Source organism: Nematolebias whitei, chromosome 12 (assembly GCF_014905685.2).
Source record: "Nematolebias whitei isolate Nwh7 chromosome 12, NemWhi1, whole genome shotgun sequence".
NCBI classification, from domain to species: Eukaryota; Metazoa; Chordata; class Actinopteri; order Cyprinodontiformes; family Rivulidae; genus Nematolebias; species Nematolebias whitei.
Window position 1 is genome coordinate 966,248 of NC_056509.1, and position 27,990 is coordinate 994,237.

A 27,990-nucleotide genomic window follows, 5' to 3' on the forward strand; every position below is an offset into this window, starting at 1 on the left:
TCATCCATGCCTGTGTTACACACAGCAATAGATGTGGTCCTGGAGTCAAGACTCACTTGGTTCGTGGCTTCCACGGACAGTCCCAAGTTGAAAAATGCAGGAGAGGGTTGAAAATATGCCTGTTTATGGCTAATAGCTTGTCCAGCTATGATGTGGCTTCGCACCATTAGGTTAGTCACCTGAGGTGGTACTGTGGTGGTTTGGTTGCTAGCAACCTGGCAGGCCTCTGGAATGGTCTGCCCAGCTTTAAGGTTTGCTGTGTCTAGCACAGGAGGATCCTTTGTGGCTGGTTTTAGGGACCACAGCACCTTTTTGATGGTGTCCACGCGGACACCCAACCTTACCAAAATGTCAGAGCCTATGTAGGATGCATGTGGTAAGTTTTGGATAACGAGAAATGGGTGAACCAGTTCTCGTTGGTTCCAGTTCAGTTTTAGGTTAATGACTCCTTCTGCGGTCATTACCTGTGAACTATTGGGAACTAATGGAAAGCGGAAAGCTTTTTGAATTAGTTCTAGACCAACGTGTTTGTGAACCAAGGATTCGTAGAAAGCTCGGTTAATTGCTGATTTATCTGTCCACAGAGACAGAACAGCATCGTTGGTGTGGGACCCTTGGATCTCTACACCTTTAACTACAAGTGGTAAGTAGTGTTTGGTGGACTCTGACTGCTCCAGCTCACAGAGGAGGCTGTCTTGTTGGGTCAGAGTTTGGACCACTTGGTGGGTCTCTTTGGTTTCACATGGTGTCAGAGGAGTACTCACCGGGCTCGTGTCCTCGGCTGAGGAGTCCTTTGCGCCTTCCGCGGTACCTGCTGTTGGGCAGTCTGTGTTACACTCCGGAGGCGTATCTATTGGCAGTGGTTTGCTCACTTTTGTCCACATCGTTTGATCACCATAATCTATAATCGCGTCGAAGCGATTTATAAAATCCTGGCCAACCAAAAATGGGAATGAGTCAACACGAGACACGTGTACCGGGTGGTACAGTGTCATTTTGCCAATCTGCATGTGAACCATTGCTATAGCTGTCAGGGTTGTTCTCTTCTCTGAGAGACCCTGCATTTCTATAGCACAATCAGAGAGAGGTATTATCCTGTTAACACCGGCAGCGGCTGTCCTCAGCTCCTCGAACAGTTTAGCTGACATAATTGTTATGTCTGCCCCACCGTCCAGAAGTGCTTCGTGTGTGAGGACACCTTCGAGTGTCACTGACAGGTACGCCTTTTTGGCGGCCCCCCTTCTGATAAAGTTACACAGAAACCTCTTGGGTTTTTTCTGACGCTTCTTCACGCGTTCAGCCTTATCTGTGTAATCTTGGTTTGTCTGAACCGTCAGCACAGCAGTAGCTGTTTCTGCGTGTTCAGCTTGCGATGACTCGTCATCGTTTGTGTGTGTGTTTACCCCCCCTTTTTCCGATGAGGGGTTGTTTGAGGCAACAACAGCAATGTCTTGGTGTGTTCCACCGACATCTGTAATGTTGTCATTCGCGCCCTCAGATGTAATAGGGATTACATTACTGCATAGTGCTCCTGGTCGGCTTCCCTTGTCAGTGCGTTTCAAATCTTCTAACATTTCGCGTAATTTTTCTGTCTCTTCCGAGCTCAGAGGTGTAGGGCCTTTTTTCTGGAACCTGTGTGATTTTTTCGCCTCGGTACGTTTCGTCCGAGGTGGGAGGCGGCTAGGTACGTCTTTTGGGGGTTCCTTTCCGGACGTCCCCTGATAATATGGGTCCTCTCTGTTCCCATATCTTTGCGTCCTATGCACATCCCATTTACGATAATCACGTTCATCCTCTGAAAGAGGAGCCTTTTTGTCCCAGCGTGTACCTTCATTACGTGGTTTGTTAGTTTGAAAAGACTGCTTTTTCTCGCCCTTTTTAGGAGGAGGTGGCGACGCACGCCTTCCTTCCAGTTCTAGGGAGTGGGGTTTAACCTTTACACCAGGAAACACTTCTATGGGCGTCTTAGCATGAGAACATGCCTCGAACACATTCACAGCACACTGTTTAATCTCACTGATGGATTTTTCTCTGAAATTTGCCATCATTTGTAATGATGTTTTAAAATCAGTGGAGATTTTTGCTGAAAACAAATTTAAAACCTTCTTCTTCTTCCATCCCGGTTTCATTTCTGTTACCGAAATAAGCTTGGAAGATTCTTTTGTAATAAACTTTTGGATGTTCAGTTTTGCCCTGCGTGACCTTGTCTGCGGCTGGGAAACCAGCAGGTCCCGTGCAGGAGTCGTACTCTCTGATCAAAGCTTCACACAGAAGGTTGTAATCCTTTCTCGTTGCATCAGGTAGACGCTCAATGAAGGTGAACACCTCTCTGTCTGAAGTGAGCCTTATCAGACTGATCTTATCTTCAACCGTAGCATTAGGATAAGATCTCAATCTGAACTCAAGATCTCTGAGGTACGCTTTTGTTACAGATGAACCCATCGGTCCAGGTACAAAGCGTTGTACATATTTTGAGATTTTTTGCAAATCATCCATTGAAGGAGAAAGTATCAACGGTCTCACTTGCGTGGTTGGTAGTGGGGGTGTTTCTCTACCCATATGTGTAGGTGTTTGGATGGGCTTAAAAGCACGAGGTGAGTAATAGATTTTTGGAGGTTTTGGTTGATGATCCGGACTCTGTTCACGGTCTTCTCTGGATTCCAGACAACCTTGCGCCTCGTCATTACTTTTATTTGTTGCCGCTCTTAGTTGCTGCTCACATACTTTTAAGCGTTCCTGTGATGTTTGAAATTCACCTTGTAAATGCATATGTTTTTCCAAAAATACCTCTTTATCCACTCTGCGTTTTTCCAGCTCTATTTTTGCGAGCTGCAACTCTTGTTGTAGCTGTTCATTATCTGAACACGCAGCTTGGTACTGACGGTCTTTTTCACTAATCTTGTCATAAGATTGAGCTTGTAATGACGCCCGAATATCTGAGAGCTCCCTCTCATGTGTTCTAGACAGCATGACATTGCGTTCAAACTGTTCATCCAATTCCACTTTAAGAAGCAGAGAGATTTTTGCTAACCGTTCCTGGCCTGACTTTTTACTCTCTGACACTGAGGCTCCTTCTGCCAGACTTCTCAGCTCTTCCTCTCTTTGAAGTTCATCAAGTTGTTCTAATTGCTCTATTTGCTTACCAATAATTGAATTTGTTAAAATATGTAAAGCTCCCAAAATGATATCATCACGTGGTTGGGAGTTGAAAGGGTTAACCTCTTCTTCTTCTTCTGCCATTTTCTTCTATTTAAAGATTAAATAGGAGAATTTAATGTTTTAGGTGTTAAAATAAAATCAGAAAAAGTCTCTTTTTCTGATATTTACTCTTATTTAGTGATTTAGCAATTAAACGTGCATTATCTTTTAGCAAATGAGTAAACTTTATCAACTCTGTGAATATCTGTAACTGTATCTTTTTTTAAAAAGTTTCTAATTTTTTATTTTGCACCTTTTTCTTAAGGAATTACCAGTGAATAAAAATGTGTTGGTAAATGCCTTTCTGCATAAATACCTTTCACTTTTTAAATGTAAGATAACAGTAAAAATTCAGCTTGAAAAACGTTTATTAACTCATCAAATGCGTCTAAGCACGTCTAATTTCACTCAAAGTCACCTAGAAGCGAAGTGAAACTGTGATATCAAGTTTCCCAGGAGAGGGGAGTATAACCCTATTTATTTTAACTCAGACACTGTTAGTGTTGTCCAGTAGGAGTCGCTATGACTTCCTGTGGCATCTGGTGACATCCGGTCGTTAGCTGTTAGCTTAAAATTAGCATCGGCTAGCGTTGTCCAAAAAACACCATTTAGTGACGGATTTTAAACTCAAACATGGCAAAATTTTAACAATTAGGCTTCGAAAAAGCGTAGCAGCGGATCAGAATCAACTTTAAAACGTATTTCAGCTTTAAAAAACAGATTGAAAATCCCTATGAAAACGAGTTTTCATTTCCGGGACACGTGACTGAATCTACCAATGACAGAGCAACAACGGGGTGAGAGGAAATGACGTAGGCACGTCACTCACTTCTCAGCGAATCAGAGCGCTCCACAGCAGCTGAATTCAACCAATCACGCAGCGTTTTCCCAACTAGCATGTTAGTCTTAGCCTGAAATAAGTCCGTCAACTTTTCGTCTTTTAAACTGTCAAAATGCACCATTTTCTGTTAAAAATTGTAGCGAATCAACTCTGAGCTTTAACGGAGGCGGCGCTCCGTGGCAAAACGTCTTTTAAACCATTTAAAACAAACTCGTTCGAACTTGTCAAAACAAGCCGGACCAGAGTCACGTCTGGACCACAGTTTAACAGAATAAAGCGTTTCCACACAAACCCAGCTTTAGTTACACATAACAGACGTACAATTCAGCTTTTAAACAGACATATTGACTCACAATTTCAGCTTTTAAAGCATCACAGCGTAAACATGCAGTGTTTTCTCCAAGCGCCGCAGCTCAGCACGCTGCGTTTCAACACAGCTACAATCTGCACTTTTTCCTTCACAGCAGAATCTGCAATTTTTTCATGCCAACATGATATTCAATTTTACACGAATACCAGTCCATTTATGAACACGTAACGGGCCACCAGTTGTAGTAGAACATACGGATGAGATATATTCATACTGTTAAAACGGATTCTTTCATTTTTCTGGACTGTATAATGTACGTGCATTGAATGTAATAAAATGTGGACGTGAGACGTTAATTATCTTTGACCCATCAAAATGAATGCGGTCATTTATTAACAGAATCAAGTTTAACACATCACACATTTACATTAATTGGCAAGAATTGAGAATAACGACATAATTAATCAGCTTTACAACCAGGAAAACCATACGGCCATGATTTTCCGTTGCTTCACCACAGACATTTCTGAAAAACATCTGGATTAATTTGCTAGCAGATAGGAGAGTTTAAAGATGGAAAGATGAAGTTTATCTACAGAGAGATGGGTGAGGGAGTTTGTCTGTTTTAACCAGAACAGCACGCTCCTTTGGAAATCAGCTTGGCCCAACGGTACGCTTGGTTGAGATCGAACTTTTTACCTTGCAGACGATAGTTTCAGCGTTGGTGTAGAGCTCTCCTTTCAACTCTTTCAGCGTCTCCGTGAGAACAGCTAAAAACCTCTGGAGTCGTGAGGTTATCCAAACAGAAGTTCATAATTCCCAAATCGTCTCTGGTTCAGCTTGATTCTCTTTCAGCAGCATCCTGAATTCAAGCATTCTGCATTCTGGAACTCCGAACTCTCTGGAACTCCAAACTCTCTGGAACTGCTACTCCATCTTCAAGACTGAGCTTACTGCAGCTTCAAGACTGAGCTGAACTCCTTCTGAACTGAACTAGGAAGTGTCAACATTTAAAGGGCTCTACTTCCGGTTCATTTGGGAGCCTCTGATTGGTCGATGGACCAGAACAGACGTGTGTTTTGTGATGTAAGGTGTTATGAAAAGTCAAGGAAAAAGATTAAGATTGTTTAGGAACAGACAGAAAGATATTATGAAGAAACCGGACTTCGTGGAGCCAATTCTCCAGTATCTTGCTGTAAAAGTTAAACATGACATTTCTATTCAGTAAACTTTCAGTTGACCGAAACTTGAACTTCGACACACTTACAACTTCGCTCATTGAAGACAGAAAATCAGACAATGCATATTAACCTGATTTCTTCTTTGAATGAGGATTAAGAATCATTATTACCGTTTCACAGTTAATAAAAATGATTAGTTCACTTCAACATTTAAAAATGGTTTGAACTAAAACACATTTTGATTATCAAAACATTTGTAAAATAGTAATGATCATAGAGAATTGTCCTTTTTTACTTGATTAATTCAAGAAAGAAAGTCTCAGGATGGGTCAACCTGTATTTCTGGATGCAAATCAATGAAATGACAAGTTATGTCCCATATGGTCCTTAGGTCAAGGTTTTGACCTTCGGTCTAGTTCACTACATGGCCATAAGGGCCACTACACACACGTCGACTGGCATTTCTCCCTTCGAGATGATGACGGGTCGACAAATGACGCTCCCTCTACACCTGTTGTATCAACCAGGCGATGCCGCCATGGCAACAGCCTACACCACACAACAATACATGAATGATTTGGAGGAACACCTTAATAAAACCTTTGCGTTTGCCCAGAAAAACCTGGAAAAATCCGCTGAAGGACGAAAGGCATACTATGACCAAAAGGCCTCTCACGAGGAACTCCAAGTGGGAGATAGGGTCTGGTACTACACGTTCGCCCCCACAACCGGGAAAAGAGAGTCCGGGACCGGAACTCTCGCCCGCAAACTGATGCTCAGGTGGACTGGACCCCACCTGATAACAGACAAACTGTCTCTAGTTGTCTATCTGATCAAAATCAGCAAAGGCCAAAGAGAGCCAATGGTTAAATGGGTACATCAAAACCAGGTTAAACTACACAAGGCATTCAATAACTCCACAGGAGACAAAGATCTCACAAACTCAGACCTAGTGGGAAAAAGGTCGTCCAAGCAGAAACTTAATAAGTTTAAGCTTAATCAAGTGTTAAGATAACAACTCAGACGCGATAACGTGATCGAATCCGACAGTCAGAGTGAATGACGCACCGAAACGTCTTTTTCTAGTTGCTTAATCACTACTTTTGTCGATGTTGAAACGTTGTTTTTCTGGTTGCTTAATCACTACTTTTGTCGATGTTGAGACATCGTTTAATTGGTTTTTGGTATTGTTTCTGAACACCCCCAGCAAGAATGAATTTTTTGTGTACTTTAGTTGGAGACTAAAAGGACTTTAACTATGCCAACATGTAGTTCATTTGTTAAACTTCAATCTTTGAGGAGTCAATGTAGATTAATGCTACCCAAAGTACCATAACCTACATTGGTCTCACAACGCTCAAGCCGAACCTACTTGAACAATCCTATTCGGGGGGGGGGGGGGGGGGAATCCTTAAGTTGAGTCTCGCCATAGACTCCAAAAACATTTAGGGGGAAAACAAAAAACCAAACCTCAAGTCGCTCGTCTACAGGGACAACAGACAATTGAACCAAACTATATTTTGCCATGTAAATCTAACTTAAAGTTAGGAATGGAAAAATAGTTTGGAATGCCCTTCTATAGGTATAAATCCCTATATAAATTTTTCAGCATCTAATCCCGAAAGCACCTAAATAAAAAAAAATTTAAAAAAAAGTCCTAATGGAGGTTTAAACAGACCTGCCAGATCTGTCTTCCTCCTAAGCAGCGTTTCACTCACACAAAAACATTTTATAGCTCAGCACGGAGTCTCACTTATTGTTAGAATTTTTTAAAGGTCTTGACACATCCGGAAAGATAGAGTTTAAAATAAATATATATCTTTCCTTCCTCACTCGAGTTTATCACTATTTACTTTCAGTTTAAAAACTGTTTCATTTATCCTGATGCATGCTCAATAATCTAGGTAGAAAAATCTAAAAAAGTTAAATCTGGTCCTCTGGACATTAAAAAAAAACAACAAAAAAAACCAACAAAGCAAAACAACAAAAAAATGTAGAAACGTTTCGTCTCTCATCCGAGAGACTTCCTCAGTCTGAGGAGCTGTATTCAGCTCAGTCTCTTAAATAGCACCTTCTCAGAGTGGATCAACCAGTTTTGCTCCTGACAACCAAAACCAGCTGATCACATGCTCAAGAAGGACCATCAGCCTAACAATGGATCATTAGCACACTGATGGCTGTTTACTGTTCACAGAGGGCTGAGTGATACTAGCAATCACAGCATTGTAAGAGGGGGACAATTGAACACGTAGGCCTCCACCCCTGTTTAACGATGGACGATTTCTTTTCACAAAGATGGCCTCCTTTACTCCTCTCTCAAACCATCGTTCCTCTCTATCCAGGATGTGCACATCTTCATCCCTGAAAGAGTGACTGCTGGCCTGGAGATGAGTGTAGACCGCAGAGTCCTGGCCTGATGATGTTGATCTTCTGTGCTGGGCCATCCTTTTGGCCAGTGGTTAGACTGATCACAGCCCTCCTGGCACTGAACAGCATACACAACATTACTCTGTTTCATTTACTTTTTTTTTCTTTTTCCTGCGGAATCTCACTTTTGGTAGAAGTTTTAAAGTTTTTGATTCGGAGTCTCACTTATTGTTAGAATTTAAAGGTCTCATCCGGAAAGATAGAACTTAAAAAATATATTCATCTTTCCTTCCAAAAAAACAAAACGTTACGACGAACTTTTGCTTTTACTCACTCTGCTCCTTGTGGCTCGGTGCAAGTTCAGACTCCGTCAATCCGCCGCTGATGGACGAAGGCAGACCTATAATCACTGGCCCAGCGAAGAACAACACCTCCTGGGGCTTTCCTTTCAGGTCGCTTAGGTGACCTGCCATGCACGGTTTCAGTGTGTCTCTCCTCAGCCCAATCAGCAAACAGATATGTTGGAAATAGGGTCACGGCACCAAGAAATGTTAGGTATTTTCTCTCGTACCCAACAGAAAAAAGAAAACACCACACAGGACAGAGTAAGGTTTTTGGCCAACGCTCCTTGCAGGGAGAGAAATCCACCTCTGGTCTGGAACCAGAGGTGAACTCCAAAGCCTTGCTGTTAGAACTGGATTTTATTTGGTAAGAGTGACACATAAGTGTTTGGCTTGGAAACACTCTTTGATCAGAACAAAACATCTTGTACAGGTTCAGTTGATTAAATGCTTATTGTAATGAGTTTCTGACACCATCTGTATCAGTTGAAATCATCTGTATCAGTTTAAGGGTGAGGAGAAAAACAATGACACTGCTAGAATACTAGTTGATACGTTTTGACATGTTTGGTTTTTAACAAACAGTTCTAAGTAAAAACAGCTTATGTAAATACAGGGAATAACTATCAACTCGGATGTGGACTGATAGTATCAGAAACTTTTTGCTTTGTATGCACAGAAGTACAGGAGTCATAAAGCAGTTTAAAATGATAACATGAAAAAACTCTTACATATACCTTCTGTGATATTGACCGGTCACACAAAGGTAAACCTAATTACCTGAATCGTGTTTTTTGCAAAGCAGGCTATTATGCCAGTATTCAGGGGATCCCCGGACACTATTGCACTGAATTAGACGATGTCGCCGATTGCACAGACCTCCTTCACCAACGGACCTTCAACATCAGCCTACTAACGAGAGGACGCCAGAAGACCACCCACTGCAGCATTGCAGTACCAGGTGACAAAGGCTCTCGTGTGTTGTCTTATGTGGACACAGAGCCTTTACAGCGTTACCACCTGATTGGGGGTGGGGGGGGGGCTTTGTGCTTTGGTCCCCCTTTCCAACTCGATGATCGTGCTAAGGAAAGCACCAACACCTCCAATTCGCAGGATGAGACGCTCTCCAATGCCAGAAGTGACCAGGTGGGGAGGGCTTACCACCAACACCGGCGTCCCATGGGAATTCAAGGTCTGGAACGGAGGAGAAAAGTTCTTCCAAGGACTCTTTCTATGGGTAGGAGTTGGTGAAATACGAGCTCATGTTGAAATCAACAGGTATGCCCTCCTCCGCCTTATCAATGACACCTACAAACTGGCAAATGGAACCCAGAATGAGCTGAGCACCATGAGACAATGATCCTACAGAACCGAATCATCCTCGATCTGCTGACTGTATCACAAGGAGGCGTGTGCAAAATCATTGGTGAGACATGCTTTACCTATGTACCAGACCAATCAGGTTCCGGAGGAGACATCCACGACGCACTGCACGACCTGAACAACCTTAAGAGATATGTTGAGAGCGGGACCAAAGGAGAAGAGCCTTTCGAGTTGTGGTCACGGTACACCTCCGGACCTTAGTGGCATCTCCTCTTCAAAATTCTTACTCCAATTTTTGCAGTATTGTTTCTATTTTGTGTATTTTTCTCCTGTATTGCACCACTGTTGAAACACATAATGATGAAAGCTTTTACAGGTATTCTTATCAATTTGCATCAAGCTAAGATGACCCAGATGACGATGAGAGCCCAAACTGTGACAATGCTGTGTAAAAGATGCACTTAGACTCTTGTACTGAAAATGTGTAACAAAAAGTACTAAGATGATATGTCTGCTCTTCTTTCCAGCCCTACCAGTATTTAAAAAAAAATGTGTTTTTTGTGTTCTTATTTCTGTTTTTGATTTTGCGAGTTCATAAAGAGCTCAACTTTTTTTTTCTTTTTTGATTTTTTTAGTCTAAAATGATAAACAGGAGGGAATGTTAGAGGTTTTCTATCTTATCATTTTAGACAGCTTCTATCTCATTATTTTAAAAACTGTTTCTGCATGTACAGAACAAAAGGTTTATTCAGGTTCGGTTTATATCTTGCTGTGTGCGAGAAAGTTCTGAATCACATCAAGTGGACGTTTATAAGGAAACTGTTCGTTCAGACACAATCTCCTGAATGTGCTGACCGTCATCGCTGATAAGACTGTGTTCATGTGAAACTGACTTATTGTTTTTCTCTGCTGCTTCAATAAATAGCACACTGAGACAGCCTGGCTTCGGAGCTCACTAAGACATAGTCAGTTTTGCGTGACTCCCCTTCGCAAAGCATCTGAGCGCTACAACTCATCCTCGTTTGTCTTGTGTGAATTTATTCCTTTATAGGTCAGAAAAAATACCCAACAACGACTGTCAAATTTATTTCCCCCTAAGACACAATGGTACATGCTCTATTCAACATCTGCTCGATTACCTGGCTGACATCAGGGACTGGATGGATTTAAACTTCTTAAGTTTCAATGAAATGAAGTCTGAAGTCATGTTGTTCCCTCCCAATGACACGATCACAAACCACTGCATCGACCTCTCCACTCTAACCCTGTCAGAAAAACAAAGAGTCACTAATCTGGGCGTGATAATGGACCTTTCCCTGAAACTTAACAATCATGTAAACATGATTGTTAAATCATGTTTCTTCCATCTGAGGCGGCTGTCTAAACTGAAGCCCATATTGTCCAAAAATAACCTGGAGAAAGTAATACATGCATTCATTACATCTAGGCTTGATTACTGCAATTCACTCCTGTTTGGTATCAGTCAGACCTCCATTGCATGACTACAACTGGTCCAGAATGCAGCAGCCCGATTTTTAACCAGTACAGGTAAAAGAGAGCACATTACACCAGTTTTGGCCTCACTGCACTGGCTACCAGTTCACCTTAGAATCCAATTCAAAATACTCCTGTATGTCTAGAAATCGCTGAACAGTTTTGAGGCCCCCCCCCCCCCCCCCATCTCTCTGATCTGCTACAACTGTATGTCCCACCACGTTCCCTGAGGTCAGCGGCCCAATTGCTCCTCACAGTTCCAGGAACTCGTCTTAAGCGCAGAGGTGACAGGGCCTTCTCTGTCGCAGGAACAAGACTTTGGAATGAGTTACCTCTGTTTGTCAGACAGGCCCCCTCCCTCTTGGTTTTCAAATCCCATTTAAAAACTCACTACTATTCAGTAGCTTTCAACACTAGATGATCTGTGTTTTGAACATGTACGATCCACACTGGTTTGTCATCATATTTATCTGCATCGATTTTATGTCTTTATTATTTTTTTTATATTTTTGATTTACGTCATTTTGGATATTGCTTCGTGTGTTGTCTGTTGTTCTGCCTGTACAGCACTTTGGTTGGCCTTGTAGCTATTTTAAGTGCTCTATAAATAAAATGATATGGTATGGTATGGTATCTGCTTTGACTGGCTGGTTTGAGATGAAAGGAAGTTTTTTTGGTGTGCTTGTGTGTAAATGTTTGTTGGGTCGTAATGAAGAAAAAAGAATGATAAAGTGATGTGGTAACAGACAAACGTAAAGGAGAAAATAATAAAAAATAAATAAAAAAGAAAAAGAAAGGAAAAACAAACAAACAACAACACAAAAAAAAGAATAGCTGTGACACTGTTCAGCTTCATCAGTGCAGACACCTTACCGAGCTGTGCTTTACATTTTATTTACAAATGCCAGTTAATTTACCTCCAGTGTTACAAGCGCTAAACAAGGACTATTCACCTAAATTAAACTCAAACTAAACTAAAATAAACTCATAGCCTGTCTTAAGGTCCCGGCATACCCCATTCGAAGCTGAACAGTCAACTCGTGGTCACGTGGTTGCAGGATATTAATGTTTTTCCACACACTTGTCATAGTGTATGAGACACAGACACAGAGCTCCTGGGAAAACCCTCCCACTGCAGTTTACGTTACAGAGCAGGTTTCTTTCAGCCAGAGTATCCACTCCATCCCTACATCCAACGTCTGACCACAAATCTATGATGAAGAGAGTGCCACACTTTCAGCAGACAGACTCCTTCATACACCATCCATCCATCCATCCATCTATTTTCTTCCGCTTATCCGGGGTCGGGTCGCGGGGGTAGCAGCCTAAGTAGGGAGGTCCAGACTTCCCTCTCCCCAGCCACTTGGGCCAGCTCTACCGGGGAAATCCCGAGGTGTTCCCAGGCCAGCCGAGAAACATAGTCCCTCCAGCGTGTCCTGGGTCTTCCTCTGGGCCTCCTTCCGGTGGGACGTGTCCGGAACACCTCACCAGGGAGGCGTCCAGAAGGCATCCTAATCAGATGCCCAAGCCACCTCAACTGGCTCCTCTCGACGTGGAGAAGCAGCGACTCCACTCTGAGTCCCTCCCGGATGATCGAGCTTCTCACCCTGTCTCTAAGGGAGAGCCCAGACACCCTGCAGAGAAAACTCATTTTGGCCGCTTGTATCCGAGATCTCATTCTTTCAATCACAACCCAAAGCTCGTGACCATAGATGAGGGTAGGAACTTAGATCGATCGGTAAATTGAGAGCTTTGCCTTTTGACTCAGCTCTCTCTTCACCACGACAGACCTGTACAGCGCCTGCTTCACTGCAGACGCTGCACCTATCCGCCTATCGATCTCACGCTCCATTTTTCCCTCATTCGTGAACAAGATCCCAAGATACTTGAACTCCTCCACTTGGGGTAGGACCTCCTCCCTGACCCGGAGAGGGCACTCTACCCTTTTCCGGCTCAAGACCATGGCCTCGGATTTGGAGGAACTGATCTTCATCCCGGCCACGTCACATTCGGCTGCGAACCGCTCCAGGGAAAGCTGTAGATCACAATCTGATGAAGCCAATAAGACCACATCATCTGCAAAAAGCAGAGACGCAATCCTAAGGCCACCAAAACAGATCCCCTCAACACCTTGGCTGCGCCTAGAAATTCTGTCCATAAAAGTTATGAACAGAATCGGTGACAAAGGGCAACCTTGGCGGAGTCCAACTCTCACCGGGAACAAGCCCGACTTACTGCCGGCGATACGGACCAGGCTCTGAAACCGGTAATACAGGGACCTAACAGCCCTATCAAAGGGCCCGGTACCCCATACTCCCAGAGTACCCCCCACAGGGTCCCCCGAGGGACGCGGTCGAACGCCTTTTCCAAGTCCACAAAGCACATGTAGACTGGTTGGGCAAACTCCCACGCACCTTCCAGGACCCTGCTGAGAGTGTAGAGCTGGTCCAGTGTTCCACGGCCAGGACGAAAACCGCACTGCTCCTCCTGAATCCGAGGTTCGACTATCCGATGGACCCTCGTCTCCAGAACCCCCAAATAGACCTTACCAGGGAAGCTTAAAAGTGTGATTCCCCTGTAGTTGGAACACACTCTACGGTCCCCCTTTTTGAATAGGGGGACCACCACCCCGGTCTGCCAATCCAGGGGAACTTCCCCCGATGTCCACGCAATATTGCAGAGTCGCGTAAGTCCACATAACCCTACAACATCCAGAGCCTTAAGAAACTCTGGGCGAATCTCATCCACCCCTGGGGCCCTGCCACTGAGGAGCTTTTTAACCACCTCGGTGACCTCAGCACCAGAGATTGGAGGGCCCGACCCAGAGTCCCCAGGCTCCGCTTCCTCAGTGGAAGATGTGCCGGTGGGATTGAGGTCTTCAAAGTATTCCGCCCACCGACCCACAACATCCCGAGTTGAGGTCAGCAGCACACCACTCCCACTATAAACAGTGTTGGTGGTGTACCACTTTCCCTCCCTGAGATGCCGGATGGCGGACCAGAATCGCCTCGAAGCCGTGCGGACGTTGTTCTCCATGGCCTCGCCGAACTCCTCCCATGCCCGAGTTTTTGCGTCAGCGACCACGCGAGCCGCATGTCGCTTGGAGTGCCGGTACCCATCAGCTGCTTCCGGGGTCCCACAGGCCAAAAAGGCCCGATAGAACTCCTTCTTCAGCCTGACAGCATCCCTCACTGAGGGTGTCCACCATCGGGTTCGAGGGTTGCCGCCTCGACAGGCACCGACAACCTTGCGGCCGCAGCTCCGGTAAGCCGCCTCGACAAGAGGCACAAAACATGGTCCACTCAGACTCAATGTCCCCCACCTCCCTCGGAACATGTTCAAAGTTCTCCCGGAGGTGGGAGTTAAAACTCCATCTCACAGGAGACTCTGCCAGACGTTCCCAGCAAACCCTCACAATACATTTGGGTCTGCCAGGTCTGACCGACATCCTCCCCCACCATCGGAGCCAACTCACCACCAGGTAGTGATCAGTGGACAGCTCTGCCCCTCTCTTCACACGAGTGTCCAAGACATGTGGCCGCAGATCAGATGAGACAATGACAAAGACGATCATCGAACTGCGGCTTAGGGTGTCCTGGTGCCAAGAGCACATATGGACACCCTTATGCTTGAACAAGGTGTTCGTTATTGACAATCCATGACGAGCACAGAAGTCCAACAACAGAACACCACTCTGGTTCAGATCAGGGGGGCCGTTCTTCCCAACCACACCCCACCAGGTCTCACCGTCATTGCCCACATGAGCATTGAAGTCCCCCAGTAGAACAAGGGAGTCCCCAGGAGGTGCACTTTCCAGTACCCCCTCCAAGGACTCCAGAAAGTGTGAATAATCTGAACTGCCATTTGGTACATAAGCACAAATGACAGTCAGAACCCGTCCCCCCACACGTAGGCGGAGGGAGGCCACCCTCTCTTCACTGGGGTGAACACCAACACACAGGCACCAAGTTGGAGGGCAATAAGTATGCCCACTCCTGCTCAGCGCCTCTCACCAGGGGCAACTCCAGAGTGGAAGAGTGTCCAGCCCCTTTCAAGGAAACTGGTTCCAGAGCCCGAGCCATGCGTAGAGGTGAGTCCGACTATTTCTAGCCAGAACCTCTCAGCCTCACACACCAGCTCAGGCTCCTTCCCCACCAGTGAGGTGACATTCCATGTCCCAATAGCCAGCTTCTGTAGCCGAGGATCAGACCGCCAGGGTCCTCGCCCTCGGCCACCACCCATCCCACATTGCACCCGACCCCTTTGGCCCCTCCCACAGGTGGTGAGCCCATGGGAAGGGGGACCCACGTCTCCTCTTTGGGCTGTGCCCGGCCGAGCTCCATGGGTAAAAGCCCGGCCACCAGGCGCTCGTCGGCGTGCCCCACCTACAGGCCTGGCTCCAGAGTGGGGCCCAGGTGACCCACGTCGAGTCAAGGGAACACTAGGTCCATTTATTTGTCTCGTCATCGGGGTCTTTGGGCTGCACTTTGTCTGGTCCCTCACCTACACCTCCTCCATACACAGTCTGCCCAATCTCTATCGAAGAGTTTTTGACCATTTGACAAATTTAGTGTGTTTGAAGAGTCATACATATGAATGAGTGCATTTCTGCATTGACGAACTCGCCCATAAACTCCTGACCAATCACACAACACCTGGCGCATAGGCCTGTGAGAAAAATTTGGCCTGGGCCATGTGTTGAGTAGGGATGAGCGGACGTACTCTGAGAACAAAATGATACAATTTTCATCATGCAACTACATCAATGAGAATCGATTTTGCCACTTTGGATGGAGTATGCAGGTGCCCTTTAGTGTGTGTGTGTGTGTGTGTGTGTAAAGGGGATGGTTCTCTGACCTTTCGATGTTCCTGCGGAGATCAGAGACCTGCACATTGCCCCTCAACATAAGCGCACAAGCCAAATAGAGGTTGTGTTTTGGATTGGCTCGGATCAGCTGGTGGTCTTTACTGAAGGCGTCGCTGAACATCTGATCCAATCTAAAGTCCACGATTAAAGAACACAAAGTAAAGAACATGTTTACATGGGATTAAAAATCTTTTAAAAAACAAGTTTGAGTGAAATTGTTTCAATTTATTCCCCTTTAGGTTAGGTTAGATTTATTGGTCATATGCAAAATCAACACAAGGTCAACAATGTAATGAAATGCTTCACAGATAGCAGTGGACTCCGAACCGGACCCACCCCCAGACCGCTCAGGTCCACCTTACGGATCAAGCAATCACCCCTCCGGGGCGGACCCTTACCCAAGCCGCTAAGGTACGGCACTGACCGACCCCCTCCACTGTCAAAAACAACAGACCCGCTGTGGGTCAGCACACCATATGTGGCGTGCTCGTTTTAAACTGCCAGTGTAATTTGGATACGCCCTCTAAGCGGATATGCTCATCTTACGCACTCTTTTTAAACTGTTCTTTGGTTGCGGTGGCGGAGTGGGATGCAGGCATGCAACGCCAGCGACAGAGAAACATCTCCTTCGGCAGATTGTTAACTTCTTGCACTGTAAGTAAACTGTTAAAACTGTTAATATGTGCTTGTTTGTGCAGATGGAAAGGGGGTGAAAGTGGAAATTCTGGTTGCTTGGAGAGAAATAACACGTTACACGATTCGTACGTACTATGAACTGTTTTCTTCTTTTCTTTAAACTGTTTGTTAGTGTCGTATGCTGGTCGTTTGTTGGTTTTACGCTTTATTTTAAGTGTTTTCTTTGAGCTACGTGACCCTACGGTGCTGCGCTAACCACTAACTAACACAAAGCTATCAATCTGGCGAGTCACCCTTGTTTTAAATGGTATATGACCGCTGAGAGACTGTCTGCATTGGATCCACATCGCTTGATCACGCTAACTTTGTACTTATTCCACCGTGGTCTTTATCTTTCAGGACTTTTAGTTTTATCAGTGTATTGAGATCTGCTAGTTCTCGCTAGCCTTAGCTTAACAGGGCTTCGGGCCATTGTGCCAGATAGCATACTTCCTTTGAAGATAATGATACATGTAACAAATGTTCTCATGTGCTGGTTCTGGAGGAGAGGCTGTCTGATCTGGAAGTTCGACTCTGTGCCTTTGAAAAACCATTAACTAGCCAGGCGAGCACCCGTGAGTTGCATAGAGCCAGTAATGCTAGCTCACGTTAGCAGTCAGAAACCACAGGCTTGTGTTATGCTGAGAAACGCATGCCTGCAGAGAATTGCATCCCATGTCACAGGAATGCACATCGCTCTAAGCTCTCTCTCAAAAAAAAAATTTATTTGGAGACAATTTTTTTTTTTTTTTTAAGTCCAACATTTTAGTTATCAGTAGTTCTAAAAACTCATAAATAGCACAAGATAACTAGGGGAGGTGGGGAGTAATCTTTAAAATAATGAATAATACACCCCCCCCCCACCCCCTGTCCAGCATTGTGACACTTGGAATTATTGTCTGAGTGTCAAAGTGATGCCCAAAAGATTTACTTTCACAAGCAGAGCATTATGGCTGGCCTTAATGCTCCACTTGATATATAAATTAAATTTTATTAGAATTTGCTTTGGGCTTGTTTCAGATGTAAAGGACATGGGGATGAAAAACAAAGAAGATAAAGCAGAAAAGTGAGAGAAGGGTTAAAAGGTAAAGAAGGAGATAGGAATAGAGGAGAGAGGGATAAAGAGAACACAAATCAACATCATTGAAGTCTGCCTCTAGACCTGTGGAAAAAAACTAACAAAAACAAGACAAAATCGAGCAACCACAACAACAAACAACATATATAATGATACTTATAACATCATTAGAAAGTATTTTATACAGTACACAGTAATACAAGATATATGTAGTAGCCACCACAACCCAACTGAGTGTGTATCTGATAAACACCTGGATCTAAACACCTGTGTAAGCATGCTTGTCAGTATAAGGTTTCTCCATAAAAATGTTCAATAGTGGATGTGGGGACCCACAGACCCGTCCCCCAGGACACAATGGCAACACAGGGAAAACCGGAACCACAGACACACAGCGGTCCACAAGCCCGGAACTCCGGGAGTCAGCCAACAGGGACACCTGCACCCCCCAGAGAGAGAAGAAAAGGGAAGCCCCGGGTGATCCCCAGTAACCACAATGCAGAAACCCCAGGAGGTTGCAGTGACGAGTCCACAGGCCCCGCCCGCAACCCGCCCCTCCAGAGTAGATCCGGCCATGGAGACCAAGCCCAGAGGTCATACCACCCCCCATCAGAGGCCCAACAAAGCCAGGGCACCCAGGCCCCGGCAGGCAGCCACCAGGGCGGGCCCACACACCCCACCCCCATCTGCTGAGAGCCGACAATGCACCGGTTGCAGGGGGGGGGGGGCACCACCGGAGGGGAGCACGACAGGGGGAAGTTGACCCCACATTAAATGGAGGGCCAAAATTGATCCAAGAGAGGGGACCACCTAAAACCCAACCCGAGACATAAACAGGCACACAGAGACAGCCCAACAGAGCCTCTGTTGGGCCGTCCATGTGCCCCACCCACCCGACATTGACCGCAAGCCGGCCCCTGGCCGGGGGCCAGAGCAGCAGCTGAGGAAGGCCGGCCCAGCGCACCAATGATCAGGCTATCCCTACAGCCCCACACCACAGGCCCAGAGAGGCCCCGGCATGCCACCCATGCACCCCCCCACACAGCACCCCCACCGCGAATGTCACATCAGGCCGACCAGCCAGCACCCCGTCAAAGCGAAGCCACGCCCCCGACTACCACCATGCACTACCAATGACCACACACACACGGGGACGTTCTGATTCGCTGAGAAGCTAGTGACGTAACACCGTGCACGTCCACTCACTCTGGTATCAGTGCGAAAAGCCCACCCCCGATGTTCACGTGTCTGTGAAGTCACGTGAACCGGGAAATGAAGCTCGTTTTAACGGAGTCTTCCTTTGTGTTTAAAAAAGCTGAATAAAGCCCTGACATGCGTTCCTAAACTCATGAGTACATGCAGAAAGAGCGTGCTTGTAAAGCGACGCCACGTTAAAAGCTTTAAATCCGTCCATAAATGCTGATTTGAACCGTGTCCGACCGTTGCTACATCGTAACTAACGGCTTACAACCGGATGTCAACAGTAAGGTTCATAGGAAGTCGTCAGTGACTCCTACCGGTTAAAGTAAGCTTACACTGCCACCTGCTGTTGAAAAAGAGTATAACAGTTTTCCAGAAAGAAAGATGCGCACTCATTTCATTATAATTTTTTTTTTGTTAATCACGCCTGGTTTATGTGTACTGTTTAAATAGCAAATTCGGGTCAAATAAAATGCTTGAGAGCATTTAAAACTACAAAGTTGCTGTCAGACTTTTTAGAAAATATTGCAGGCTTATTAATTTTAAGTGCATTTGAGTAAATAAACACTGACATAGCCTGGCTCTTGTATCTGTTAGAATAAGCTCATATTAGGTAACACTGCCACAGGAAGCGTTTACTTACAATATTTATGGGGTAAGGCCTGAACATAGGGGCCCATTTATTGAAAATTGGCTTATAACAGTACTGTTGATGAAACCCAGAGCTAAAATAGTGTGTGAGACTCACTGCTCACTTAAATACAAACGTTTACCTGTTGAAAAACTCTAAGATTGCGACGGTTTAACCAGATAGGTTTTGCTGAACAGTGGATAAACATGGCAGATTTAACAGACATTTTAACATTTAACATTGGTCCCTGGCAGGGACCAATGCAGACATGTTCCTGTTTTTAGGTTTCTACATTCGCCTTAGAATCTAGCTTTTTTTTTGTTGTTGTTACCTTTTCCTTTTAGCCATCCTATTTGTAAAAAAAAAAAAAAAAACAACCCTGCAGTATGACTTTTTATAATTGTTTATTGTTGTTGCTATTGTCCATTGTTGTCATCTTCCTTTGTTGAAATCAGGTCTCTCTTGTAAATGAGTCCCCGAGGCTCAATGGGATTTACCTGTCTAAATAAAGGTTGATTGATAATGTTGCTCTATGTGATAAAAAGGACTGGCTTGAGACAGCCCTAACGAGGCTGATCACAGATTCCTTATATCCATATGGTGAACAGGTGGACAGCATGACCTCAACAGAGTTATTGGACGAGCTGAAGGAAGTTGCAGACAGTGTAACTTCTGCAGCCATAAAAAAGTCAGGCTATGAACAACTAGCTAAAATAGCACTCTTACTGAAAGCTAAATTTTATATTGAGGCCAACAAGGCAGAAGACCTTGCAATAAGGTTGAAATGTGAGACAGAGGACCGCAAAACAACACGTGAGGAGTATCTAAACCTCATGGCACAGTTTAAGTTTGATAAAGAGACCTGGGAAAATGAATTGAAACGTGAAAAAGAGGTCTCACAAGCTCAGCTGTTGTTACAAGCAGATTCATATGAGGAAAAGCTATGTGAAGGAGTGATTAAGTACGAAGCACTGTGTTCAGACAATGATGTTCTGCACCAACAGTTGCAGCTCACGTCAAAAGCTCTGGACGAGTGCAGATTGGAAAAAGCGGCGTTAGTCCAACAAGGCGTGCATTTACAAAGTGAGTGACATACATCACGTGAACGCTTAGCAGCCTGTGAGACAAAACTTCCCACAGCCACAAATAAAATCTCTGACGAGGGGCAAGGATGTCTGGAACTCAAAGACGAACTGGGTCAGAGTCCAGGTCATCCACTACCACCTCAGAAGGATTTTGCAGTACCTCCTACACATAATCCCCTTCTGCCACCTCAACTTGAGTCTGGTGAATCACCTCCACGTGATTATTTTGTTCCAACAACAACAATTCCTCAGCCTCTGCTCTCAATAGCGGAATTGCATAAAATTGCGAAGTATGTCCAACGCTTTGAGCCGGGGCCGTTGGGTTCGACCGACACTAAGGCCTATCTGCACGACCTTGACTTCCAATTAAGAAGCTATCCCAACGCTACAGTTGAGGATAAAGTAGGTTTAATCAGGCTCACTTCAGCCAGGATGGTGTTTTCCTTCATAGAGCGTCAACCTGATGCCACAAGAAAGGATTACCGCCTGTTATGTGCCGCTCTTATGAAAGAGTATACCCCTTGCGCGGGACATGGCGGATATCCAGCCGCCGACAAGGTCATGAAAGGTAAGAATGAGCACCCAAGTGCATATTATTCCAGAATATTGCAGGCTTATTTTGGTTACAGGAACGACACCGGCATGGACGAGGAGGAAGCTTTAAGTTCGTTTTCAGCAAAAATCTCCACCCTGACATAAGGATGTCAGTGCAAATGATGGCTAATTTCAAAGAAAAAACCATCAGTGAGATAAAAAATTGTGCTGTGAATGGCTTTGAAGCCCGTTCACAGGCCAAAACACCCATTGAGGTGTTCCCAGGTGAGAGGATTCCTGCCCAGTCATTAGAATTGGAAGGGACGAGAGCTTTAGCTCCCCCTCCCAAAAAAGGCGAGAGGAAACGAGATTTGCCAGCAGCCAAACCACAACAGATGAGTGCCCCCTGGTCCAGACAGGATCCTAAATGGTTTCCCAAGAAACCAGAGGATGAACAAATGTGCCAGAAGAGGGGCGCATGCCCTAAGGGTAAAAAGTATGGCACCAAAGGTGACCCATACAACCAGGGATCCCACTGGGAACCCCAGAGGAAGGGACCTGCTCCCCCTCCACGTCAGCCTGAAGAGGCTGAGACAAAAAAGAAACAGCAGCGGGTCCAGAAAGAGAGCCCCAGACCTCTGAGCTCGGAGGAGACAGAGAGTATGCGTCGGTTCTTGGAAATGTTGAAAGGTGTTACCACGGACAAACAACCTGACGCGTTGTGTGGCAATATCATTGCTGATGAGTCAGAACACACAAACAACACCGTTACTGCTGTCACAGACAGTCACCATGACGTTGTTGTTGTAAACTCTGACAGGCCCTCACCAGAAAAAGGGGGGGGTACATTCACACGTCACCGACGGTGACCCGTCACAAACTGAAACCTTAGAAATAGCAACAGCTGAGCTAACGGTTCAGATAAATCAGGATGACACAAACAACAACGTTGCTGCTGTCACGGACAGCCACCAGGACCTTGTTGTTACAAACAATGAGAGCCCCTCAACACACAGAGAGCGGGGGATCTCATACATCAATGACGGAGGCCCGTCAAAAACCGAACTCTCAGGAGCAGCAGCAATTGCACCAATGATTCGGACAAACCGGGATTACACAGGCAAAGGTAAACGTAAGCAGAAACGTTGGCCAAAACCTACAAGGTTCCTGTGTAACCTGATCAGAAAAGGGGTCGCTAAAAAACTTACCTGTTGATCACACTTGAAGGGGTCCTCACACATGAAAGCCCTACTGGACGGTGGAGCCGACATAACTATTATGTCAGCCAAACTGTTCGAGGAGCTCAAGACCGCCGCTAACGGTGTTCACAGGGAAATACCTCTCATAGAACGTGCTATAGAACTGCAGGGCCTCACAGAGACGAGGATAACCCTAACAGCTATAGCTATGGTTCACAAGCAGGTTGGCGAGATGACACTATACCACCCGGTACATGTGTCTACGGTTGACTCATTCCCATTTTTGATCGGCCAGGATTTTATAAATCCCTTTGAGGCGATTATAGATTATGGTGAACAGACAATGTGGGCCAGAGTGAGCAAACCCCTGCCAATACTCATGCCTCCTGAGACAGTCACAGACTGCCCAACAGCAGGCACCGCAGAAGGCACCGAGGACCTCTCAACAGAGAACACAGTTCCGGTAACTAAGCCTTTAAAAGCATGTGAAACCGAAGAGACCCAACCGGTGAACCCAACTCTGACTGAACAAGAAAGCGTCCTCTGCGAGCTGAGACAGTCAAAGCCCACTGGATACTACCTACCGTTGGTAGTTAAAGGTGTAGAGATCCAAGGATCCCACACCGAAGATGCTGTACTGTCGCTGTGGACAGATAAATCAGCAATTAACCAAGCTTTCTACGAAACATTGGTTAAGAAACATTAGGGTCCAGTTCTGATCGAGAAAGCTTTCCGCTTTCCATTGTATCCCAACAGTTCACGAGTGATGACTGCGAAAGGAGTCATTAACCTGAAACTGAGCTGGAACCAACGGGAACTGGTCCACTAATTCCTCGTGGTCCAAGACTTACCACATGCAACCTACATAGGCTCTGACATCTTGGTAAGATTAGGTGTCCGAGTGGACACCAGCCACAATGTACTGTGGTCACTAAAACGAGCAAAAAAGGATCCTCCTGTGTTAGACACAGCAAACCTTACGGCTGGACAGACCATTCCAGAGGTCTGCCAGGTTTCTAGCAACCAAAACACCTTAGTACCACCTCAGGTAACAAACCTAATGGTACGAGTCCACATCGTGGCGGGATAAGCTACTAGCCTTAAACAGGCGTACTTTCAACCATCTCCTACGTTTTTCAAACTAGGACTGTCCATTGAGGAAGCAAGCTAAGTGAGCCTCGACTCCAGAACCACATCTGTTGCTGTGTGTAACACAGGCACAGAGGAGGTACTGATCCCGAGAAACACAAGGCTAGGATGGTTGATATCCACAGATTTTCATGATTTTGAACTTGGCATTCCATTTCTGGGAGGACTCCCAGACAACCTGGTATCGAGTCAAGAGACTGGTCCAGTTTGGTTCACGAAACCAACACAGGCCATAGCTCTCTTCTCAACCAATGATGTTGATAAAGGACCTCAAACGTATAGTGTCTTACCTATAGACAGGTCTGACGACACAGAAAGGGACTCACTGGAGTTCCCCAAACATCAAGAACCCTTAGCAATCGCTTCACAGATTGAACAGGTGGTCGCCCAAGCCGACACCCTGACAACTGACGAAGAAAGGGATAAACTCCGCCAAGTTCTCATGAAATATGAGAAGTCACTCTTTGACTCAATGGATTGTGGGTTGACCTCGTTCCACACAGTGAGCATCCCAACTCCGCCAGACTCACCGCCTACATTTGATAAATGATAACACCCTCATTTGATGTGTGATGTTCTCAGCTCAGGGAGTAGAACCGGTGACATTTCCCCTGGCACTCCACTCCATTCCCCCTCATCAGGGGCATTTCCTCGGACATCTGTCCAGCATCCATCCTTCAAACCCCTGTCATTGGACTCTCAACCTCTCTGTCAGCGACTCGTTTGAAGCTGCATTATCAGGAAAAAAGAACAAACATCCTTCTCTCACAATATCACAAAACTCCAGTCATCTATCTAAATTTCTATAATTTTCATTATCAATATATAATTATCAAGTATCATTCATTATTGGTAAGTCAGTGGTTCATATTGCAGGTTCATACTCATCTGACACCTCTCTGGGAACGTTGATCACAAACTCACAGGTGATCCCTGTGTTCATCTTTCCCAGATCTTCTACAGCTTAGATAACCTGAACAGGTGATAAGAAACAAACACAAAACAGCACAACACCCTGCTGGCAACCAGCCAGACAGAGTCCATCCTTCTACCCCTCATCCTATTCCTGTCAAGTTTTTCTGAATTAAGTCATCACTATCATTTAGCATTTTATCAGCAACACTTAGTTTTTCTCTTCTTCTCCATGCACCAAACTTCACAAGTCATTGATTAGTATTATGCAACATCACTCTAAAATGCTATGCCTTGAATCATGTTAGTAGTTATTAAAATTAATTATTATATATTTTCTGTTAGTATCTGTTAAAGAATAATAAAAATAAGTAAAAATAGTGAAAAATAAGTAAAACTAGTGTATTCCAACTCTGTTAGCACTTGCACAATTCTTACCCGATATAAAAACACATCTATAGATTTGATTTAATCTGCCTGTAACTCTGTCACTGAACATTTTAAGTGATTTAGAAGTTAAATATATAGCAAAGTTTTTGCTCCTTATATCATATACAATATTCCAGCCTAATTTATCATCCAAAACAACCTCTAAAATTTAGCTTATCTACATTATAGAAAAATCAATAGTCATTACTTAAAATCATGAATTGTGTCTTTCCTGATTATCTTTATTTACTTGTATTCATTTATTCATTCATTTGTCTCGGAATCTAGTAGTTTTTTTGGTTTTGTTACCTTTTTCCTTTTAGCCATCCTATTTGTTAAAAAAAAAAAAAAAAAAAACTAGTATGAGTTTTTATAACTGCTTTATTGTTGTTGCTGTTGTCCATTGTTGTCATCTTTCTTTGTTGAAATCAGGTCTCTCTTGTAAATGAGTCCTCGAGGCTCAATGGGATTTACCTGTATAAATAAAGGTTGATTGATTCAGTCATCCATAACACTTTGATACCTCACTGATTGTCCCATCTGCCCAGTTTACAGTTTAGGTTCTCAATCTCCTCATGACATCTCCTATAGAGAGAAAAATGGGGGTGGGGGGGGGGGTATACATCCATCCATCCTTGCTGAAGCAATGTATAGTTAACAATTCTAAAAAGCATTCACAGTAGTTATTTTAGTTCAGCACCGCTCCAGAGACCTGTGAAGGGTTAGTATTGTTCAAGATATACAAATCACATCAATTAAATAATCCTCAAACATAATCTTTGTTTAACCAGTAATTTTTTTTAAGGACAGGCACCAGTGAAGTGAAAATTACTCTTTTGAAAACATAAAATTACCAACTTTAATCTGTATTTCTTTAATTTAACACTAAGACTATATCTTAAAACTGCAGGGCACTTGCTGTGGGATAATCCCAGCTCTCATCATGACTCCTTCAATACATTCTGTTAAATCCCATAGTTAATGTCGGCTTGTATTACCATTTAAAACTGTCCATAATTTAAAGGTGGATCCATGTATCTGTCAATTACTTGAAGGTTAATCTTCACTGGGGTACATTTTGACATATAGTGTTTGTCTGAAAAGATGATGTCATTCCATCTCTGTAAAATATTAAGCATTCTCTCTGTGTGTGTGTGTGTGTGTGTGTGCGTGCGTGCGTGCGTGCGTGCGTGCGTGCGCACATGTGTGCGTTTGAACATGACTTCTATTTAACCAGGCAAATACCTTTTAGGTCACCAGACGTCCCCAGCAAAAGAGGCCTAACTTTGTTAAGGAGGCCCTGCGCCTCAAATCCTAACATGCATGTGTTAATCATAATATAAATATAATTTTCTACTCTTCTCCCCTCCTGAGTTCAGATGAGAGCTGCCCACACCCCAACAGACCCTACAATTTTATTTAATAAAAATAACACCTCAGCATTTTACCTCTGGTGAAGTTTCATAGCATTGATCATTACACATGTATGTCAATAACAAAAACAATTTAATTTGAAGATAAATATTATAAAAATCAGAAACACAAGTAAAAACAGCAAAACATGATCTTGTATTTACACAGATAAAAATGGCCCATGGAAGATTAATTATGCGCACATGATCCAATCTAATAATACAAGGTTAAATCATGATGGTTCATGTCATGACGGCCTGCAAACTCTCTCATCCTACAGATAACAAAGGCACAAATATCATGGTTATCCCTGTTCTAGTGGACACCACAAGGTTAATAACAAAATTACCATATGTCTAATACTTATTAGATATGTCAATCTTATTTATCATATCATTACACCATAACATTCATATATATATTTTTTGTTTACTAGATTGTTCAAATAACATTCATATCAAGTTAGATAATTTCTCCTCCCCATCAATCAGTTATTTAAAATGTTTTCTCTAAACTGGAATAGTCTTCCCCATCTTAAATCATCCTTCTGTCTTTAAGGGACTCTCATAAGAATTGTTTTATACAACTAGTGTATTTATATTTAATGTTTGTCAGTCTACACCTTAGATTTATCCCTTTGTATTTTAAGTTGAATACTTTTGTTAAATAACTAATATATAATGAAGGTTCTCTGCCGAGAACCATTAACTTTGATAGAAATATGCCATTATAACTGTTTCTAATCTACTAATATATTTATCACAATATTCCCCAAATACTTTTACCCTGGTTGGTTCAATTTCACAGACGTGTTCGAGTTTCCTCATTGATTTAAGGCACTTTCACCTGTAATAGTACTAAATTTTGCTAGAAAATAAAAAACAAGGTCAGACGACACTGGCAGTCGTTCTGTCTATCTAGGCGACCAGGCTCCAGTCTGTCTCTGCTCCAGACACAACGGCACTATGATCCACACACATGTTACTGTAGTAAATGAAAAACATCCTTGACCTGTCACATTATCGTCAGAGAGAAAGTCTTTGTGTGTCCATCTACTCACATCAACTTGAGTGTGGAGATTTCTGTTTTCTGTCTGGGCTGCCAGTTTGAACTGTACCTGTTGGTCTTCAAAAGTTATTTAAATACATTTATGTTAATATAAAAAGGTCACTTACCAATTTTTAGATGTGTGATGATTTCCTCCACCTTAGGTTTTATAAGTCTGCGTATATTTGCTTTTATGAAGTGACCTTGTACTAGGCGGCTGTTGATATTACAGTTTCTAGCTAAGCTGCGTGGCAGTGTGGTGGGGGCTGTAGTGAGTTACGTGAGGTACGTGTCACTTGTTGTATGACAAATATATGGATATATATTTATGCATACTTTTCACGAGTTCTTCATCTTTCTGACTGTGTAATGCCGTGCATTGAATTTAAAGGAATGCGAACAAGAGACGTTATTACCTTTGACCCATCAAATGAATGGAATCATTTATTTTCAGAATCAAAGTTTAACATCAAACATTTACATTAATTTGGCAAAATATGAAAATAATAACAGACAGTTTCACAAATAATGAACTTCAAATCACTCGGCGGTGATTTGAGGACTTTGCTTCAGATATTTCTAAAAATATCTGCACTGATTTATGCGAGAGAGGTGAGTTTAAGAGTAAATTGAGATTTATCTTACAGAGGAAATATGTGAGGGAAGTTTAATCTGTTTAACCAGAAATTGCACGCTCCGTCCGATCTCAGCTTCTC

At 44.0% G+C, this 27,990-nt stretch overlaps 1 protein-coding gene across 1 annotated transcript in view; it reads right to left on the reverse strand.

The window, feature by feature from the left end:
• Positions 1-27,990, reverse strand: part of tube1 (tubulin, epsilon 1) — a 156,361-nt gene that overhangs the window by 57,375 nt on the left and 70,996 nt on the right. The window contains exon 6 of the mRNA XM_037686049.1: positions 15,913-16,053. Within this exon, the coding sequence (XP_037541977.1) occupies positions 15,913-16,053 (141 nt within the window). The remainder of the gene's footprint in view (positions 1-15,912; positions 16,054-27,990) is intronic.